We start from the raw sequence: 21816 nt of genomic DNA on the forward strand, positions 1-21816 counted from the left end.
ATGTGGGGCGGGGAGCGGCTCCCCTGTGCGCCCCCGTTCGTTACTGCGGGCACCCCCTCCATGCCCCCCCAGCTCACCTCCATCCCACCTCCTCCCCTGAGCAGGCTTTTAGGCGGCCGCCTAGTGGTTGCACCGGCCCCGTGCGCACCCCAGGTTTCCTGCTAGGTGCGGTCAGGAGGCGGGGATGAGCCCCGTCCTGACACGTGTTGGGAGGCTCCTGCGGCCGGGCAGCGGTGTTAGGGAGAAAGGCTGTGCCCCTGTCGCTCGTCCTCAGGTGCGCGCGGCTGCCCATGGAGCGCGTGGGGAAGTGGCTGGGCCACCCCCGGGAGATCTACAACCTGCTGCGGTTTAAGATGGGCGGTGGCACGGCGGTGATGCCCCCGCGGGACCAGGTGAGCAGAGCGGGTGGGGAGCGGCCTGAGGGTGCTGGCCCCGGGGCGTCTTCTCTGACCCCTGAAACCAGTGTCCAGCCTTGATGCTGCCCTGTTAACAAGTAGGTGCCTGCAGCTGTTTGGTGCTCCCATCTATCCCTAGGGCAGTGTGCCCAATGCCAGCTCCCTGAAGTGGCGGCGGTAGTGGGACTAGGGGAGGCTCTTGGTCCTTGAGGACAGGGCCGCCCAGAGGGAGAGGCAAATGGGGCAATTTGCCCCAGGCTCTACAGGGGTCCCCACGAGAGTTTTTTGGGGCCCTTGGAGCAGGGTCCTTCACTCACTCCAGGGGCCCTGGAAAACTCTCGTGGGGCTCGGGCCCCCGGAGCTTCTTTGGTGGTAATTCGGTGACGGGGGGTGCTTCCACTGAGATCTGCCGCCGAAGTGCCCTGAAGACCTGTGGCGGGGGGTCTTTCCGCCCCAGGACCCGCTGCCGATATTCAGGGCACTTCGGCGGCGGGTCCCAGAGCGGAAGAACCATTTGCCACCAAATTACCGCCGAAGCGGAGGCCCCCCGCCGCCAAGGACCCCAGCTCCCCTGAATCCTCTAGGCGGCCCTGCTTGAGGGCAACACGGTTGTTTCCAGACCAAAGTCTTATTGAATGTTTCCAGTTGAAGGCAGAGGGTCTTGATGTGTGCCAGCTGGCTAAGGCAAGGCCCTGACCCAGTCGTGACACAATATTCATTGTCAGGTCCAAGTGAAGGACACTGGATCAAGATAAGACAATGAGTGGAGGGACACAAAGTTCATCTTCAGTCAGCAGTTAATGTCACGTAGACCCATGGTAACAGCTGCTGAAGTCCAATCCTGTGCCAAAACTCCCACTGATTCAGTGGGAACAGGTCACTTCTTTCTGGGGCAGGATCAGACTCAAGTCCTAGAGGTGAAAGACTCTGTCAGCACTGTACTAATCCCATGAATTACCCACAGTAAAGCCAGCCGTACTGGCTAAGGCACCAATCCTGCAAGTCACCCTGACTGGATGCAGGGGTTGTACCGTACTACTGGAGAATTGCTAACATAGTTCCTATCTTTAAGAAAGGGAAAAAAGGTGATCCGAGTAACTATAAGCCTGTTAGTTGGACATCTGTAGTATGTAAGGTCTTGGAAAAAATTTTGAAGGAGAAAGTAGTTAAGGACATTGAGGTCAATGGTAATTGGGACAAGTTATAACATGGTTTTACAAAAGGTAGATTGTGCCAAACCAACCTGATCGCCTTCTTTGAGAAGGTAACAGATTATTTAGACAAAGGAAATGCAGTAGATCTAATTTACCTCGATTTCAGTAAGGCATTTGACACGGTTCCACATGGGGAATTATTAGTTAAATTGGAAAAGATGGGGATCAATATGAAAATTGAAAGGTGGATAAGGAACTGTTTAAAGGGGAGACTCCAACAGGTTGTACTGAAGGGTGAACTGTCAGGCTGGAAGGAGGTTACTAGTGGAGTTCCTCAAGGATCGGTTCTGGGACCAATCTTATTTAACCTTTTTATTACTGACCTTGGCACAAAAAACAGGAATGTGCTAATAAAGTTTGAGGATGACACAAAGCTGCAGGGTATTGTTAACACAGAGAAGGACCGGGATATCATACAGGAAGATCTGGATGACCTTGTAAACTAGAGTAATAGTAATAGGATGAAATTTAATAGTGAAAAGTGCAAGGTCATGCACTTAGGGATTAATAATAAGAATTTTAGATATACATTGGGGACACATCAGTTGGAAGCAACAGAGGAGGAGAAGGACCTTGGAATATTGGTTGATCACAAGATGACTATGAGCCGCCAATGTGATATGGCCATTAAAAAAGCTAATGCAGTTTTAGGATGCATCAGGCGAGGTATTTCCAGGAAAGATAAGGTGGTGTTAGTACCGTTATATAAGGCACTGGTGAGACCTCATCTGGAATACTGTGTGCAGTTCTGATCTCCCATGTTTAAGAAGGATGAATTCAAACTGGAACAGGTTCAGAGACAGGCTTCTAGGATGATCCGAGGAATGGAAAACCTGCCTTATGAAAGGAGACTCAAAGAGCTTGGCTTGTTTAGCCTAGCCAAAAGAAGGCTGAGGGGGGATATGCTTGCTCTTTATAAATATATCAGAGGGATTAATATTACGGAGGGAGAGGAATTATTTAAGCTTAGTACTAATGTAGACACAAGAACAAATGGGTATAAACTGGACACTAGGAAGTTTAGACTTGAAATTAGGCGAAGGTTTCTAACCATTAGAGGAATGAAGTTCTGGAACAGCCTTCCAAGGGGAGTAGTGGGGGCATAAGACATATCTGGCTTTAAGACTAAGCTTGATAAGTTTATGGAAGGGATGGTATGATGGGCTAGCTTAATTTTGGCAATTGATCTTTGATTATCAGCAGATAAGTATGCCCAGTGGTCTGTGATGGGATGTTGGATGGGATGGGATCTGCGTTACTGCAGAGAATTCTTTCCTGAGTGTTGGCTGGTGAGTCTTGCCCACATGCTCAGGGTTTAGCTGATCGCCATATTTGGGGTTGGGAAGGAATTTTCCTCCGGGGCAGATTGGCAGAGGCCCTGGAGATTTTTCACCTTCCTCTGCAGCGTGGGGCATGGGTCACTTGCTGGTGGATTCTCTGCAGCTTGAGGTCTTCAAACCACAATTTGAAGACTTCAATAACTCAGACATAGGTTAGGGGTTTGTTATAGAAGTGGATAGGTAGGGTTCTATGGCCTGCTTTGTGCAGGAGGTCAGACTAGATGATCATATTTGTCCCTTCTGACCCTAGAGTCTATGAGTCTATGAGGTCTGCCTGAGCACCATGAGTTGCCGGAGCAGTAGAGCCTAAGACTTGGCTGACACTACAAAGTTAGGGTGACATAAGCCACCTTGCATTGACCTAATTGTGCATGTGTCTACACTTAAATTTGTCTCCCGCCAATGTAAGTGTCCCATTGCAATGACGTGGTAGCACCATCTCCCCAAGTGGCACTGAGCCATGGTCAATATACCAATGTTTACATAGCATGAGTGTAGACATTGCATTTCTTACGTTGACCTAACAGTCCTCCAGCAGCTGTCCCACAATGCCAGACACCAACGGCTCCTGTCATGGTTGTGAACTCTACTGCCCTCAGGTCACAGAGACTGGAAGGCCCCTCTCTCTTTTAAAGTTACATGAATTTTTGAAATGCTTTTTCCTCATGGTACAGCTCGGCAAGCATACCTAGCAGGTCCCCCTTGTTGTGTGCTGCTGCCCAGCTGACCGTGCTGGTTACATGCTCCAGACGCGCTCTGGCTGGGAGTGGACAGGAGATACTGGATCTCCTGGGCCTGTGGGGAGAAGAGGCTGTACAGGCACAACTCCAGACAAGCCATAGAGAGGTGGACATCTATGAGCATATTGCATGGGGGATGCAGAAGAAGGGATACTGTTACGTCCCCCACTGATCAATTCTTCTTATGGCTCTGCAAATATCGGAGGATCATGCCCCTTGTGCTTGCAATGCTTGTGATAAAGGTGCAGCGCTGGGCAGGCTATATGCTTCTGTCAGAGATGGCGCACAAGGAGAAGAGTGATGTGAGTTTGTGGGATTTAAAAGAAAAGGTGCAAAAATTATGTGATATAGATGATATTCTGGGCTGGAGACACTGGGAAATTGACCCCTTGCTCTTGTCACCCCTGCACGACTCATTTCTGCCCCATCATGCATTGCCAAAGCTTCCCAAATGACAATGGGCTGGAGGCGGAGAGTTGCACACTGATATACCTACTCATGACGCATTACACTGTGCATCGACACAAGCATTCCTGGTGAGTATGTGCAGCACCAACACAAGGAGCCAAGCATGTGTAACCTACACATCTCCTGAGTGTGGTGCTCTGTTCCCTCTAGTGGCATTGAGACCAGTTAGAGATGAATGAGTCTGCTACAGCCCTGGGGCTACCTGGCTTTTAACTTATGCAGTTGGGACTCATGCATTTAGCTCCAGAGGTCCCAGGTTCATAGAATCATAGAATATCAGGGTTGGAAGAGACCTCAGGAGGTCATCTAGTCCAACCCCCTGCTCAAAGCAGGATCAACACCAACTAAATCAACCCAGCCAGGGCTTTGTCAAGCCTGACCTTAAAAACCTCTAAGGAAGGAGATTCCACCACCTCCCTAGGTAACCCATTCTAGTCCTTCACCACCCTCCTAGTGAAAATGTTTTTCCTAATATCCAACCTAATCCTCTCCAGAGGTGAAAGTAAGCTGGTGCAGTCCGGTTTGGTCCGGCGCACCGGCAAGAGCCAGTATGCCTTGCTGGACCACACCGACTTCCACAGCGGGGATTGAAAGGGCTCTGGGCTGCACAGAGCCCTTTGAATTCTGGCCATGGCTCTGGCGGCTAGGCTCGGGCCAGGATTTAAAGGGCTCCAGGCTTCCCTCAGCGGCAGGAGCTCTGAGCCCTTTAAATCCCTGCTCCAGCCCCACAAAGCTCGGGGTTCCCCCTGGCGGCCAGAGCCCCAGGCCCTTTAATTTGCCCCTGAGCCCCAGGGGGCTCCTAGCCACCTCTTCAGCTGGGAGCCCCTGGTTGATTTAAAGGCCCTGGGTCTCCCAGCCACAGCTGGTTCCCCAGGGCCTTTAAATCTTGAGAGGCCATGCCTCTTCCAGATGAGGCCACGCCCCCCTCAGGATTCCAGCAGTACTGGTAAGTCCTATAGGTTACTTTCACCCCGATCCTCCTCCATTGCAACTTGAGACCATTGCTTCTTGTTCTGTCAATTACTCATTGTTCGATCCCACCTGCCAACAACGGGGGTCTGTCGGTGTTACATATGCACACACACACGCAAAATACTAACTGTGACGGCTGTATGCCAGTGTAGCTTGTGTCAGCCAAAGTTTGCAGTGTAGCTGTGGCCTAAGGCACAGGTCCTGCAAGCTGATCTGTGTGGATGTGATCAGTGAGTGTCACGGGGGCTCCCTGAGAGCAGATCTTGCCTGTTTTGCAGCCCAATGGGGCACACCAGTGTTGATCAGCTAGTAGGACTGAGGCATTACTTTGTGTTCCCAAGCTGGTGGCTGCTAGCAGTCACTGTTCAGAAGGAGGGTAAGTGCTATTTTTAAGCAACTATTTTCAGATTGACACTAATGTGAGGCAAGTCATTCCCCTTGGAGAAAACACTTTCAAAATATGTTCCCCTTCTCCCTCCAAACAATCTCTGTTACAGTTAGGGCTGATCATTTCCCCTGGGTTTAATTATCCCGTCTCCAGATGAGATGAGATGAGGAATGGTCTGTCTAAAAATGTGGATGGATATAGGAAATTCAATATGGACCGATCCCTCTTGGTCTGAAAGTTTTTGGGTCATAAAATTCTCCCTTGGTCATAAAAGATACTAAACCAACACTTTAACTTTCTATCATGCTCCTGTCTGAAAATGTTTTACCTGTCTAGCATGACAAGTGATACCAAAGAGTACTGCAACAGACAGAGATCAGAGGAAACCCCATTTATTCTGGGAGTTTCCTTCCTAGCTTTACTCATTGCATATGATAACATTTCATATCAAGTGACTGTAACCCACACACCTCCTGGGGGTGCTGCTCTATCCCATCTAATGGCACTGAGACCAGAGTCTGCTCTACAGCCTTAACTAACCGCCTGTTGGCTTTTAGCTTATGTGATAGAGGCTCATGCACTATGCTCCAGAGATCCTAGGTTCAGTCCTGACAACTGGGGTCTGGTGGTGGTAAATTTCTTTCAGGAATCAGCATTTCTCTGCATAGCCAGTCAGTTTGCCCCTGTTTGTGTTGTGCTTCCGCATGAGGTTAGGGGAGTGAAAAATACAGGGAAAAGAAGGAAAATGTGAATGTAAAACCATAAAGCAGCAGAACCCAGGGAAGTGTAGTACAGGGAACTAATTTAAACTTCAAAAATCAACTAGATTTCAAGTTGACTGTTTTCTTTTCTTAGCCATGCATGTTTCTGTTCCATAAAGCCTTGCAGTGCACTAGTGGACGGGCAAATAACTCACCTATAGATTTTAAATCCATCTTTACCATCTAGCAGCACAGAGAAGGTGCTATGCATTGAACATAATTATTGAGGCTGCAAGATATCCTGGTAGGTGGCACGAGGGGTGGCCATTTCACATAGCGTTAAGTCACGGTTTGCTCCAAGGTGCATGGAATTAATGGGGAGGGGACTCTCCCTGGGGGTCCAGTATCAGTCGTTGGTGGTCATGGTCTCTGGGGCACACAGGATTAAGGGATGGGTGCTCTCTCCAGGCCTCCCAGAACTCTGCTAGGAGGCACAGCAGACCATGCTGCTCCCCCTGTGGTAGGGTGGCCAGGGACAGTGGGGTATCCAGTGTATGTTCCTCCTTGCCACTGGACCAGCTCTGCAGGGGCCAGCCGGCTTTTGCACCACAGCTTCCCCTCTGGGGTCTGCCTGACCTTGCACACTTCCAGCAGCCCGTGTCCCCTCTGCTCTGCCCGCAGGACGCGCTCAGCGACAACCTTAAGACCTGCTACCAGTACCTGAACCAGACCAGCCGGAGCTTCGCCCCCATCATCCAGGCGCTGGACGGGGAGCTGCGGTGAGGGAGTGACCACAGTGGGGAACTGGACATGAGGGAGTTAGCTGGGCTGGCTGGGACAGGGTTAATGTAAATGTATCCATACCATGGGAGCACCTAGCTTAGCTGGTCAGTAGAGGGTTACGCAAGCAGCAAGAGCCCAGCAGAAGCACCACAAACAGGCACAGTCAGTAGGAGATAGGTACCTGACCTGCTTTGGAGCCTGGTGGCATTTTCAGAAGTGCCTATCTGCATCATTAGGAGCCTAAATACCTTTGAAAATCTGGCCCCATGGTCTTCAAGTTGGTAGAATTTTGAGATCTTGTCCTTTCACACCAAGGTTTTATTCATAGTCTGGAAGAAGAAAGCAGCTTTCCTGCTTTTTCAGCTCCTGCTTGGTTTCTTCTCTGTGAATGATCTAGTCCTAACAAAGAAATACCCTCTCTGCATCTCTAGCTAAACTGGAACCAAAAGTAACTAAGACCTGGTCTACACTAAAAAGTTAGGTTAACCCAGCTACATCACTCAGGGTTGTAAAAAATCCACCCCCGTGAGTGGTGTACTTAAGCCGACCTAACCTCCAGAAGAATTCTTCCTCAACCTAGCTACTGCCACTTGGGGAGGTGGATTGCCTACCCTGACGGGAGAACCCCTCCTGTCGGCATAGGGCAGTGTCTACCTGGAAGCACTGCAAGCAGTGCAGCTGCACTGGCATTTCAAACGTAGACAAGCCCTAAGGCAAAATCTTTTCTGCACAATAGAAACTGATAGTACTTAGTGAATGCCATGATTTGCTCCATTGTAAAGAATGAAAATAATATAGACACTGAGTTAGACCTTTTCTAATGATTCCTAACATTGTTAGCTTTTTTGACTGCCACTGCACATTGATCGGATGTTTTCAGAGAACTCCAAGATCTCATTTCTGAGTGGTAACAGCTAAGTAAGACACCATCATTTTGTATGTATAGTTGGGATTGTGTTTTCCAGTACGCATTACCTTGCATTAATCAATACTTAATTTCATCTGTCATTTTGTTGCTCACTCACCCTGTTGTGTGAGATCCCTTTGTAACTTTTCTCAGCAATTTTGTATCAACTGCAAACTTTGTCCCCTCACTGTTTACCCCTTTTTACAGATCACAGCAAGACAGTGGAATGGACCACCTAGGAAGGCTGTGGAAGCTCCTTCGCTGGAGGTTTTCAAAGGAGGCTGGAACCATCTATCTTGGATGGTTTAGACAAAAACAAGCCCTGCATCATGGCAGGGGGGTAAATTAGGGGGCTAGACTAACTCTTTGATTCTGTGATTCTACCTCTCTGCCTCCCTTAGCTCCTCCAATTCAGCCACTCTGGTGTCCAGAGCCCATACTTGGTCTCTGATGGCCTTAAGCTCCTTGCACCGAATGCACACACATACGTCTCCTGCCCACAAGGCAGGTAATCATACATGCTACATTCAGTGCAATACATTGGGTAGCCCCCACTTTGCTGCTGGGCTTTTTAATTTGAGAATGTCTGTTACAAAAGCCATGTGATAATTTGTAACTACTTTCCTGAGTAATAGGGAATCCCAAGTAATAGGGAATCATTTTCTCCCTCCGTAGTCATGCTGTGTGCATATTGTACCTGGTTCTCCGAGCTGTGGACACTGTAGAAGATGATATGACCATCAGTTTAGAAACCAAGGTCCCAATGTTGCATGACTTCCACTCCTATCTGTATCAGCCGGACTGGAGATACATGGAGAGCAAGGAGAAGTATAAGCAAGTGCTTGAGGACTTTCCAACAGTGAGCCATTCATTTCCATGTTTCAAACGATAATATAACCCATATGTTGACTAGTAGCAGTATCCGCTTCAAATATCTTTGCAATTTGGTATGTAGGAATTGCCAGCTGACTGAAGACATGGTCATTGGCAATGCCTGCTGGAGTGTCACCGGGTTTGCTGTTGGCCTGCATTGCCCAACATATGAATAAGGGATGCAGAAAACAGTTTAACTGCCCCGAATTTGAGGCACTTCCCAGCTTTGACACTGAGGACTATGTTTTAGAGGCCCAAAATCATATCCATTCACATACCTACAGTCATGTACATTTCACTGCAGTTGTGCATGACTGGTGATTTAGGGGGTCTACTCACTTGCACATGTGACTGCATTCAAAATCGGAGGGAAACTACATGCTGATAAACTTTGCGTGTGTGCAAGTGAGGGTCACCCGCTGAAAACTTGGCTCTAAAATTTATATGTTCCCTTGGGTGTTGAAAAAGTAGATCAGCTTCATACTGTGAATGACAGACTCATTAATTCATGCTCTCCATGTCAATAGACCTCAGGTGTGACATACTCTGGAGGGAAGGGGAATGATAGCAACTTGCTCTGTGACCTCCTGATGCCCAGTTTATGGAGGGAGTTACCTTGGTGGAGGCTTTGGAGAATCTGTTGCTTACTTACAAGAGTCTTGAGGAGCTTGTTCTATTTATTTTATCAAAGAGAAGGTTAAGACTCTACCGGAGAACTCTTTAATTTAGCAGACAAAGGCATAACAAGATCCAGTGACTGAAAGATACAGCTAGACACATTCAGACTGGATATAAGATGCACCTTTAAAACAGTGAGGAGAATTACCCATTAGGGCAAGGTAACCATGGATGTGGTGGATTCTCTGTCACCAGGAGTCTTTAAATTGAGACTGGATGTCTCTCTTAAAGGTATGGTCTAGTTCAACCAGGAGTTACTGAGCTCAATGATGGAACTGCTGATGATGATGGAAACTTCTGGCCTGTGTTATGCAGGAGGTGGGGCCAGATGATCCTAGTGGTCCTTTCTGGCTACAGAAATATTAAAAGAAAATTACAATCATAGGGAAAGACACGGTACCAAGGATAGGCCAGAAGAATAGTAGTATAAGGAGGCTCCTTCAGCTATCAGAAGAGGACGCTGGAGTGAAGTGAGAGAGAGAAAGACTGATGCTAGGTGAATAGAGGATTCGGGGAGTGGAGAAAAGAAAGAGATGAGGTCTGGAAGATATAGACCAATCCATGGGTTGCTTTAAGAAGAAGGAGAGCAGCTTTGAACTAGGCTCTGGAATACGTGGAGAGCCGTGGGAGCAGTTTGAGGCTAGGAGTGATGTGAGGATGCTGCTTAGCCTGGGAGGAAGGCATCCAGTGGCAATGCATACATGCTGACATCTGGGGAGATGGCCCTTGGGGAGGAGATAGAGAGCCGAGCTTCAAAAGAACACTGGAAATCTCTTTTTTTTCACTGTTCCCATCAGTTTACCTGCTGTTCACTTGCTGGGACTCTTGCCACAGAGTTTATTGTTGTAAGTCCGTCATTCATGAAGTGATGCTACCCAAGGTCATACTGTCTTCATGAAGACACAGACTGCATCTGAGCTGTGGCCAAAGATCAGAGGAATTTTTGTTTAAGAACTTGCTGAATCTGTGTTTACTGCTGAGTGGCTTGAATCTGCTGCCATTGAAGCCAGTGGGGAGTTTTGCCAGTCCCTTCAGTGGGGAGCAGGAAAAAAACCCATTATGCTATAACCTATCATTCTCTTAGCCTGTTAATGAATGCCAAATTCTGCTTCACTTTCAGCACTATTTATGTTTTCTTGTGATTTCTGCTGTAGATCTCCTTGGAGTTCAGGAACCTGGCAAAGGTGTATCGAGATGTGATTGCAGATATTTGTCACAAGATGGGAGCCGGTATGGCCGAGTTCTTGCAAAAGAAGGTTGAGTCTCTGCAAGAGTGGGATAAAGTAAGTAAATCTGTAAGTGAGCATGGAGAGCATGCTCAGAGCAACACCCACAGTCCCTGTTGGAGGTCTGGCATTCTGCAATTGCCGCAGCCATCAGCATGATCATTCCAGTTTCTTCTCCCCTGGGATTGGTGATACTCACCCAGTTGTAGATAAGATACCCAAAATGAGCAAAAGACAAAGTGTTAACTCAGAGTCTTGCTACTTGGGCAGCCTCCTTCAATGTGAATGTAAAGAGTTATCTTAGCGATGAGATCTCTGTGAACTTTCACCAGGCATTGAATAGCTGCTGTTTATTGTTACTGACCTTTGTGGATGACAGTGTTTGTAAATGTCCACAAAAGAGCCTTGAAGGGACGGTGTCCCTAGCTCTGTTTGCTTGAGGCTGGAATGGGAGACAGGGGATGGATCACTTGATGATTACTTATTCTGTTCATTCCCTCTGGGGCATCTGCCATTGGCCACAGTCAGAAGACAGGATACTGGGCTAGGTGGACCTTTGGTCTGACCCAGTATGGCTGTTCTTACATCCTTATGATGCTGTTTTGGAGCTCTTTGACTAGAATGGGCCACTGGAGCAGCTGCTCTCATATGGGTCTTTCATCTGGAAAGCGGAACCCCTGAGCCGCTAACACCTGTGGATGACACATTTCCTATTTTTCCTGAGTGGAGCAGTGCCTATGTGGTAGACTCCATGCTGCAGAAGCATATTCCTGGTGTAGGGATGTGGCTGTCAAGCACAGGCATGAAGAGACATATTAGGAGTGCTCAGCCCATGTAACTCTGAATTCAGAGATGAAAGAAATACACCCGACATAGTCATCAAAACAAGGAAAGGAACACACGGCACACTCAGTAACTGATAGGTGTCATTTTGCTGTAGCCATTTGGACTAAGGGATATAGATTGATACACATTTTTTTCCCTTTCCAAACCTGGCAGTATTGTCACTACGTTGTTGGACTGGTGGGCATTGGCCTTTCCCGGTTTTTCTCTGTGCTGGAGCTAGAAGATCCTATCATAGGACAGGACACAGAGCTTGCCAATTCCATGGGCATCTTCATTGAGAAAGCCATCATCATCCGTGATTATCTGGAGGACCAGCTGGCAGGAAGAGAATTCTGGCCCAGAGAGGTAAAGGAAACCAGACCTTTTTTAGATGAGAACTTCTGCTAGATACAGCTCATTAGGAAGTATTAGTGTTGTGATGCAGACAGCTCATCTGAAAGGGACAGGTCTGGAGATACTGGTACTGATGCAGTTTAGTCAGAACTAGTTAGGAGACTCATTTCACAGAATTCACTTTCAGTTCCTATTCTGATATAGAACTCTGGGCTTTTTCAAAAAAACTTGCCCAAGTCTGTTTTGTCTGGAGTTAGGCCAAATGCTTTTGCCCTAGAGCTCTGAGCAGTCACATTTAGCAGTGTGTGTCCCACCGGGGCTAAACCCTATTGCTAACACTGATAAATTTGCATACTAATAACTGCCACACAAAGGGATGGCAAGTGCATGGCTCACATCCAAATGTCTCATTAATGTGTCCACTAAAGCAAAACCCAGAAGAGAAGCTGGAACGTCAGCGCTGTTTTTGCCTCCCTGTGATCACGGAGCAAAGCAGCGATCTAGGAGACCAGGCTTATTGTCCTTGGCCATGCACCTGTTCAGCAGAGCATTTAGAGAAACCTTGCTGTCAGAGAACACTCTGGATGCTATTGCTGTGCTCCGCGTACCAGTACCACTGGCAGGATATGAAATCACTATTGTAATAAATGTGTAAGTGCATTGCGGAATCAGAGGCTTGGATGTTCAGCTTCAGAGCTCCCACCTGGGTGAAATTCTTCTTAGCAGAGTAGGATCCCACATGCTTTTGATTTGTGCCTGTCTAGAAATTCACCACTTTGGTAGGACTCTCTCCTGGAAGTTAGTCTCTGTACCCCAGTATGTCTCACTGAGAGAGGCCCTATAATGGGGCTGAATGGAATTGGAGGCCAGAGTGAACTCGAGTGTTTTAAAGGTCCTTTTTCTGACTGCAGCGAGGTCTGATTATGAGAATGAGGTGACGTTCAGTAATAAGATTTTTGTTTGAACAACTTGATGTGGGCCCCCTTTGAATATGAATGCCTGAAAAGTGCTAACGGCTGAGTGGTGTTCCTGTGTCCTGTTGGCATTCCCAGGTTTGGAGCAGGTATGCCAAGAAGCTGTCGGATCTCGCCAAGCCAGAGAACATTGACGTGGCAGTCCAGTGTATGAATGAACTGATCATAAATGCTTTACACCATATCCCTAATGTCCTCACCTACTTATCTAGACTGAAAACCCAAAGTATCTTCAACTTCTGCGCTATTCCGCAGGTAGGTTAACATTTACAGATGTTTTAAACAGGATCTTCTAACTGCTTCATCCTCTCCCTTGGAATTGGATGTCTTTTGTGGTCTATGCGTAGTGTTTAATAGTAGCATTATTTAATGACAATGCATAAATACATTCAATGTGGAGCTTACCATGCATTTTGAGTGTCTCCTCGTCCTGAGAATTGTGTTTCCCCAAGGGAAATGACTCTGCTTTTGGATATGGTGTGAGGGGTTTGGAGAGGGTGCTGCCAGATGAATGTAAATAAACAGGACTCTTTTTCTTCTCCTAAACTAAGACAATCCCACATAGTTAATATTGAAAATATTAGGAACCTTTCTGTTCTGTCTTCCTTGTCTTTGCTTCAGTCTTCCATTGTGAGCATTGCTTCTTTAGAAATCATTCCTCTACTTCTTGCTTTAAGCTAAGCTCTGCCTTTTACACTGTGGTTGAAATCCTGCCCCATTGAAATCAATGGGTGCTTTGCCGTCAATTTCAAATGGAGTCAGGAATTTCACTCTGCATGCACGGCTAACAGAACAGAGTAAATGCTGTTTTTTGTCTTATTTCTCCCTAGGTGATGGCCATCGCCACTCTGGCAGCCTGTCACAATAACAAACAGGTATTTAGGGGGGTAGTGAAGATTCGGAAAGGACAAGCTGTCACTTTAATGATGGATGCCACAAACATACAGGCTGTCAAGTCTATAATGTACCAGTATGTGGAAGAGGTGGGTTGAGTCACTTGCTTTGAATAACTAACTTTCAAATGTAGATGTTCCCGCTTTCCTCCTCAGGTCTATGCAGTTGGGGCTAAGCTGAGGGTACCACCGTAACCCTCTGTTTCAGACGTTTAGTAACTTTCATTTTGCTTTGGCCAAAATTGCTGAAGATCTAGAAACGAGCGTAGCATGAAACAGCTTGAAGTAGTAAAGTCTGGAATGCGGCTATTTTCCTTGTTGCTTTAGATTCTCTGTCCTCACTCATTTGTGTCTCAGGTGTTGTTCAGATTTTATACAAACTGTAGCATAATGCAACACCAATATTACACAGTTGTATGCAATAGGATGTTGCATTATGCTACAATTTGTATAAATGCCCCATATTTTTTTGTATAAATACTGTACGGTTACTTAATGGGGAATTTCACAGTTCCTGTCTGGAAAGTTTCTATCTTTCCAGAGCATCGTGGAGAACAAAAGTCCTTTAATTGCTATTACTGTGCAAATTGGCTGATATGTAGGGCAAAATTTTGGTGGCTTGACTCACCCATTTCTAAAACTGTCATCCCACAGTGCCACAGTCCCTTAATGCAGGTACTCCTGTAGTCAGTGGGAGTTCTCGGAAGTGCACTGGATGCTACACAGAAGTAAAAACATGGTCCTCATCTCTGAGGAGCTGGTGAAAAGCTGCCAGCCCCACTGGAATCAATTACCATTGAAAACCAGGCCACCCAATTCTGATTAAACAAAATGGTTCTTGCAAGAAGATTGCTCAGGGGATGTCACAGAGCCATGGGCAGGGCCACTGTAGAGCAGTGCTAGTTACGCTTGGGTCTATGGTTGTTCCTAGCAACGTTCTGTCAGGTTTCCCCTGGACTGTGTGGATGGGAACGGTCTGAAAAGTGTCTGAGAACAATACTGTGGCTCATGCAAGGGAGTACCTTGGCCCTGTTAAAATTAGAGCTAACCGGTTCACAGACAGTTCTTGCTGGCAAGATGCAAACGCTGCCCCTGAGTTGCCACTTTGTAGTGGTTGTATGACCTCCAAGTAGCTGTGGGCTCATCTGACTTAACTATATTAATAACAGGGCTTATGATGGTGTCACAGCATTCTTTCTCAAATCTGAACCTTAGAGTCCAGGAATGAGAAACTAGCATGAATTTCCCTAAGCTTAATTACCAGCTTAGATCTGATAGGCTGCCACCACCCAAAAATATAGTGTTTGGGGCACTCTGACCTCCCCAACCTCCCTGGGACCTCAAGAACCCAGATCCCTTGGGTTCTTAAACAAGGAGAAATAAAACCATTCCCCGCCTTCCCCCTCTCAGAACTTCCCTCCCTGGGCTATCCTGAAATACTGATCTAACCTCTTAAATCACCATACGGGAAGCATCTCCTTCCCTTCCACAAAGAGGCAAACAGATTCAAGAAAACAGAGATTTTATCTCTCCCCCTCCTGTCTCCCCACCCATCCTGGTGAGTTATCCCAATTCCCTGGGAGAAAACAAGGGAAACAAAGGGCTTGTCTACATCAGAAAGTTGCAACGCTGGTGAGGGAGTTACAGCGCTGCAACTTTGAAGGTGTACACATCTGCAGGGCATCACCAGCGCTGCAACTCCCTGTTTGCAGCGCTGGCCGTACTCCCGTTTTTGTCTCGGGTGTAGAGGATCCAGCGCTGGTGATCCAGCGCTGGTAATCCAATGTAGACACTTACCAGCGCTTTTCTTGACCTCCGTGGAAGGAGGAAGCCTCTGGTAATCAAGCTGGTCTCCTTCCCCGGCTTGCTCTCGCGTTCCCGGAACCCCGAGCAAGCAGGTCTCCTTCCCTGCGGTTTGCAGGGTGGTTCGGGGAACGCGAGAGCAAACCGGGAAAGGAGACCAGCTTCGCCGCGGTTTGCTCCTCGCGTTCCCCGAGCAAGCAGGTCTCCTTCCCTGCGGTTTGCAGGGTGGTTCGGGGAACGCGAGAGCAAACCGCGGCGAAGCTGGTCTCCTTTCCCGGTTTGCTCTCTCGTTCCCCGAACCCCCGAGCAAGCAGGTCTCGTTCCCTGCGGTTTGCAGGGTGGTTCAGGGAACGCGAGAGCAAACCGGGAAAGGAGACCAGCTCGCCGCGGTTTGCTCTCGCGTTCCCCGAGCAAGCAGGTCTCCTTCCCTGCGGTTTGCAGGGTGGTTCGGGGAACGCGAGAGCAAACCGCGGCGAAAGCTGGTCTCCTTTCCCGGTTTGCTCTCTCGTTCCCCGAACCCCCGAGCAAGCAGGTCTCCTTCCCTGCGGTTTGCAGGGGGGTTCGGGGAACGCGAGAGCAAACCGCGCGAAGCTGGTCTCCTTTCCTCCCGGTTTGCTCTCTCGTTCCCCGAACCCCCAGAGCAAGCAGGTCTCCTTCCCTGCGGTTTGCAGGGTGGTTCGGTGAACGCGAAAGCAAACCGTGGTGAAGCTGGTCTCCTTTCCCGGTTTTGCTCTCGCGTTCCCCGAACCCCCCTTGAAGCCGCCCACAGCGCTGCAGTGTGGCCACATCTAACACCACTTGCAGCGCTGGTTGCTGTAAGTGTGGCCACTCTGTAGCGCTGGCCCTATACAGCTGTACTAATACAGCTGTAACAACCAGCGCTGCAAAATTTTAGATGTAGACATGGCCTTAGAAAAACAATCAATCAGGTTCTCTAAAAAGAAATCTTTTAATAAAAGAAAGAAAAAAGTAAAGAATTATCTCTGTAACTTCAAGCTGTAAATATACAGGGTCTTATAGCTTACAGACACCAGAAAGAGACTTTCCCACCAGTACTAATACAAATCAAAATATTCCCAGCAACTACACATATAAAAGTTAACCAGCCAGATCTACAAATGCAAATAGAGTAAAACAATTAAAAAGCCTAAACCACCTGTTTTACTTACTATATGAAAAGAAACTTAGAGAGCCTGTAGTAATGTCTGTCTCTTTCAGACCCTCTGAGAGAAGAACAAAGAACAAAGAACTCACACCCAACTTCCCGCCACCTGATTTAAAAGTATCTTGTCTTCTGATTGGTCTTCTGGTCAGGTGTCCAGTTTCCTGCTTGTAACCCTTTACAGGTAGAAGAGACATTAACCCGTAACACTCTGTTTATGACAGACGGGCTACAAAACGTTTAGGCCCCATGGCCCAGTTTTTAAGTTCTTATGTTTCTAAATTCCACTGAAACCAATGGGAATTAGGCACCTAACTATCTTTTAAAATGTGTCCTCTGTTTCAAATCCCAGTGCAGGCGGTGTTAGCAAGGACTTCCAAGCAGGAACTCTTACTTAGTTTTAAACAATAGACTCCTGCACGCGGCTGACAGTGCCCTACCGCGGAAACAGCAAGTCCATGCAAATCCCAGCAGCATCAAAAAACTATAGGCCTCGGTCAGGCTAATGGCTCAAATGCCATTGCAGACTGACTCCTAAGGAGTACGGGCTAAAGCTGAGTTCAGCCGTGAGCACAGATCTCCGACAAAACCTTCCCAGGGAAATGGGACTAGAATCTTGCTAATCTGGGCAGATCTGATCCCAGTGCAGCTTTCAAACTGGGCAGCTTTCCCATTCCTGGGGAGTATTGTCCTGTTCAAATATCCATGGCATCACTGTGGTGATTATGGCTCCTGGGCGGGAGGTCCCGTTTCACATTTGAGGGGCTACTAGATGGTGTGTTGTTCTCATGCTTATTTCCTAACCTAGCATGGGTCTTTTTTTCTCTCTTCAGATCTATCGGAAGATCCCAAGCACAGACCCGTCTTCTAACAAGACCCAGCAGATCCTTGTCTTTATCCAGACAATATGTTTTCCCAATGGCACGGTGGTCTCCTGTAACCGTTACGCCCCCATCTACCTCTCGTGCGCCATGCTTCTGGCAGCGCTGAGCTGGCGGTATCTGAGTGCGATGTCAGAGGCATTGGAGGAGGATGTACAGGCCAAGGAAAACTGAGGGTTGGTTGGGTGAAGGTAGTGGTTGGGTAATGCTGGGAACAGGTTCATGTCTCTTTCCTGTTGGGTCTGCTGCCCTGTGGGATTCCAGACTGTGGAAGCTGTGAATGGAAAGGTGCTGGTTGACCTGCAGCTATTAGGTGTATTGCAGCCACTAGCTCCTAGTTGGCAGCCGGAGTCGGATGTTTTCATTGTTCGGATGAACAAGTCACAAATGCGACAGCTGGGGTCTCTTTATGGGAAACGGTGTTTTACCTGAATTCTGACTGTGATATTTTTTAATGGAAATTCAGATTGCCTCCCTCGATGTTGACACTCTTTTCCAATACAAGGCTATGTGACATCAGCATTTGTGAGTTTCCTCTCTCCTCTTTCTGTGCTTTGTATTCTTATCCCACTGTCTGCAATGCTCAGCGATTGTAACTGTTCCAACTTGCATCATTGGGTTTGGAAGCTCTTTCCTCACACTGAGGAACTCTTCAGTAAGCTGGGGGAAGCTGTTTTCTGACCCCTTGTCTAGAAAGGCGGTGGTCTTCCACTACAGTGATGAGTGGGTGCGTGCTGTGCTTCCCATCCTTGTACTACAGGTTGCAGGGAGAGAGACTAGGTTGTGCCACAGAGCTGTCTGGATGCAGGAAAGTGGAGCTATTTATGCCATGTGGCCATCACACCTCATCTGCCACTTTTAAAGCCCCCCCTTCCCCACATTACCGCCAAACTAAAGGATCCTCAGCAAGAAAATGTAACACCTGAGAAAATGTATTCCCCATTTATTCACCCATAACTGCTCACCAGCGTCTCTTAAGCCCCTTCCCTGGATTTAAGAGAAGAAACACCGCAAATGAGCGTTACCACACGAACTATGCCACCTTCAAATAATCCACATTGCACCTGAAACACAGGAGTTATGGGCACAATTATCTGATCTGAATTTACATTGGACTAGAATGACCTGAAGAAAGCAACACCCATCAGTGTCAAACTACTAGAGATCTTCTGCGCTTTTAAACCTACAAACTTCAAGATTAAGCACAGGGGCAAGTGCCTATTGACCGGAACACGCTGGGTTCCTAGAAACAATTAACAAAATGTGGGGATTTCTCACCCTGCCTGGCTCCTTTCCCCTGATATGCCACTCCCCTGTTTTTCCTCCCCCTGTATCCTTTCCTCCTTGCTCTTCTGCCCCTTCCCCTTCACTTTTACCTCGTACTGCTAAATAGGAGTTAACAGTATAACATTGTTGCAAAAAAAGCAAACTGTCACTCTGGGATGGATTAGCAGGAGTGTTGTAAGCAAGACAAGAGAAGTAATTCTTCCACCCTACTCCCCACTGGCTGATTAGGCCTCAACTGGTGTATTGTGTCCAGTTCTGGGTGCCACCTTTCAGGAGAGATATACACAAACCTGAAGAAAGTCCAGAGAAAAGCAACAGAAATGATTAAAGATCTAGAACAATGGTTCTCAAACTTATACCTCCCTTCTTTGTGTCTGCAGTAATTCTCCCATCTCCCACCAGCCATACAGAGCCACATCGAGGTTGCGAATTTATATGGTGGGCCAGGTAGGGAAGGCTGTGCCTCCCCAAATGGTCTGGCCCCTGCCCCCTCCTGCTTCCCACCCACTGACTCAGGGCCACCGGAGGATTCAGGGGGCCTGGAGTCTTCGGCGGCGGGTCCTGGGGTGGAAGAACCCCCCGCCGCAGGTCTTCAGAGCACTTCGGCAGCAGGTCCCGGAGCAGAAGGACCCCCCCGACACCGAATTGCTGCCGAAGACCTGGAGCGAAAGAAGTTCCGGAGGCCCAGGCCCCGCGAGAGTTTTCCGGAGCCCCCGGAGTGAGTGAAGGACCCCGCTCCAGGAACCCTGAAAAACTCTTGTGGGGGCCCCTGCAGGGCCCAGGGCAAATTGTCCCACTTCCCCCCTCCCCCGGGCAGCCCTGCACTGACTGCCCTCTTCAGAACCCCCAACCCATCCAACCCCCCCTGCTCCTTGTCCTCTGACTGCCCCCTCTTGAGCTCCCACCTGCCCCTAATTGCCCCCCTGGGACCTCACCCCCTACCAACCTCCCTGCTTCCTATCCCCTGATTGCCTCGCCCCCTATTCACACCCCTGCCCCTTGACAGGACCCCTGGGACTCCCACACCTATCCAACCGCCCCCTGTCCCCTGACTTGCCCCTGGGACTCCCTGACCCTTACCCAAAGCCCCCGACCTCTTACCACGCTGCTCAAAGCAGCAGGAGCTTGCAGCCCTGCCACCCGGATGGAGCCAGCCACACCACCCACACTGCCCAGCAGGAGTGGCAGACCAGAGCGCCTGCATATGTCCCATTTTTGCATTTGAAAAGCTGGGAAAGGCAAAATCTCAAACAAGAAAAGAGGAAGTATGGGGGTGGGAGTACTTCAGAGTGTGGAGGGGAAGTGCCTCAAGCTAAGTTCACGATGGGGCAGGAAGACAGTCCTGGCCTTCCTCCTCACCTTCCCACTGGCTAGCAGAGCTGCCCGCTGTGACGGGCAAGTGCCTCTTTAAAGGCAGTGGGAGTGGGGAAGCTTCCTGGCGCACTGATTGCTCTGGGAGGCCTTGTTCCTTCTTGGAGCACAATGGTTTCTGGAACTCCCCTGGGGCACGGCAGCTCTGCAGAGCCCCCACCATGGGCCAGTGCTTCACAGGCACAGTCAAAGCCGAGACAGAGTTGCTGACACATCTCATGATTGCTGGCAGGTTTCTTAAAACCTGAGCTCCTTGAAGGGATGTGATTGCATGAGACGCAATTCAGGACTTTGTTTATTACTCTGTGCTTGCACATCAGCACTACCCTAAGAAACATCGTCACTCTGATCACGATCGTAATAATTCATAAGCGCAAATATCAGCTTTAATTTTTAAAGAAATGTGTATATTTCTAGCCCTCATAATTGGCACAGAAAAATTTAAAACCAAGAACCCAAGAGGCTCAAAAACCAGAAGACAAAGACCCCAACACTTTTTTTTTTAAATCTCACGTTTAAGCTAATTCCATGATTTTTGGAGCATCAGAATCTGACTCCCCGCCCCAAATATGCTCCACAAATATGCTTTCACTCCATGCATCTGAAGAAGTGAGCTTTTTTTACCCATGAAAGGTAAGCCCAAATAAATCTGCTAGTTTTTAAGGTGCCACCGGACTCCTTGTTGTGTTTGTGGATACAGACTTACACAGCTACCCCCTGATGCAGAACAAAAACATGGCCCAATTAGTAACTCTGGGCTCGATTGCTCTGGAGAGCTGTAATTAGGTATTCGCCTGAGCGGGTCTGACAACTGTTCCTACTTTGTGCAAAGCCTGCAGAGGGTGTGGTGTGTGAACCTGGCAGGAGGGAGAGATCATATAGTGGCAGGCCTGGGGTGTGGTCAGGTGTGGGCCAGAGCAGAGGCTGGGATTAGCAGGGCTCTGCTCCCCTCTGTGGCTTGTCCTAACAGGCACACAGTGAGTATCAGTGAGGCTCTTCTTGTCTGCATTGTGTGCGACATCACCAAATTGAAGACAATTGAAAAGAAAGAGCCTTGAAGTTTAAGACCCCAGGTGGCTTGGCCAGTAATAGATGCAGCCCTGCTGTCAGGTGAGGAAGGCCCAGATGCGGGATATGGTGTGTGACAAAGACCCAACAGCAAGGACATGCAGGAAACTTGCAGTGTTGTGGGATTGCTTCCTACGGGGCTGATAACTATCTCACTGCAGGTCTGGGGTTCTGTGTTTCTGGCAGGGGAAAATGAGGGGTACTAGATTTTTGGGATGTGTAGGGAGTTTTGGTGGTGAGATGATGCTGCCCCTTGAAACAAGGTCTGTGGGAGGGATGAACAGGATGGTTAAGACTATACAATGCAAACAAACCTGTTTTAAGTTCTCTCCTCTTGTGGGTTGTTATCTGGCTTTGGTTATATTAGTTTGTTCAGAATCAAATGGCACTAACTTTATTTGGTTATTTAATCCAGAGGGAGGCAGCATGTCCTAGTGCTTAGAGCAGGGGACGGTGGGTCAAGACTCCTGGGTCCTATTCATCACTCTGCCAACTCACTGATGTCCCAGGATC

General features: G+C 48.2%; 1 protein-coding gene across 2 annotated transcripts in view; it reads left to right on the forward strand.

Moving 5' to 3' along the window:
- The first annotated feature begins 257 nt into the window (after nucleotides 1-257).
- Nucleotides 258-21816, forward strand: part of FDFT1 (farnesyl-diphosphate farnesyltransferase 1) — a 58334-nt gene continuing 36775 nt past the window's right edge. Inside the window, exons 1-8 of one of the 2 annotated variants that reach the window (XM_030555214.1) lie at nucleotides 258-392; nucleotides 6900-6997; nucleotides 8584-8767; nucleotides 10614-10742; nucleotides 11685-11876; nucleotides 12917-13093; nucleotides 13669-13821; nucleotides 17530-18058. In XM_030555214.1, the coding sequence (XP_030411074.1) occupies nucleotides 291-392; nucleotides 6900-6997; nucleotides 8584-8767; nucleotides 10614-10742; nucleotides 11685-11876; nucleotides 12917-13093; nucleotides 13669-13821; nucleotides 17530-17751 (1257 nt within the window). In that variant the 5' untranslated portion in view covers nucleotides 258-290 and the 3' untranslated portion in view covers nucleotides 17752-18058. Of the gene's footprint in view, nucleotides 393-6899; nucleotides 6998-8583; nucleotides 8768-10613; nucleotides 10743-11684; nucleotides 11877-12916; nucleotides 13094-13668; nucleotides 13822-17529; nucleotides 18059-21816 lie in introns of those variants that run through there. The other variant, XM_030555212.1, reaches the window with a different exon arrangement.

The sequence above is a fragment of the Gopherus evgoodei genome, chromosome 3, assembly GCF_007399415.2.
Source record: "Gopherus evgoodei ecotype Sinaloan lineage chromosome 3, rGopEvg1_v1.p, whole genome shotgun sequence".
Taxonomy (NCBI): Eukaryota; Metazoa; Chordata; order Testudines; family Testudinidae; genus Gopherus; species Gopherus evgoodei.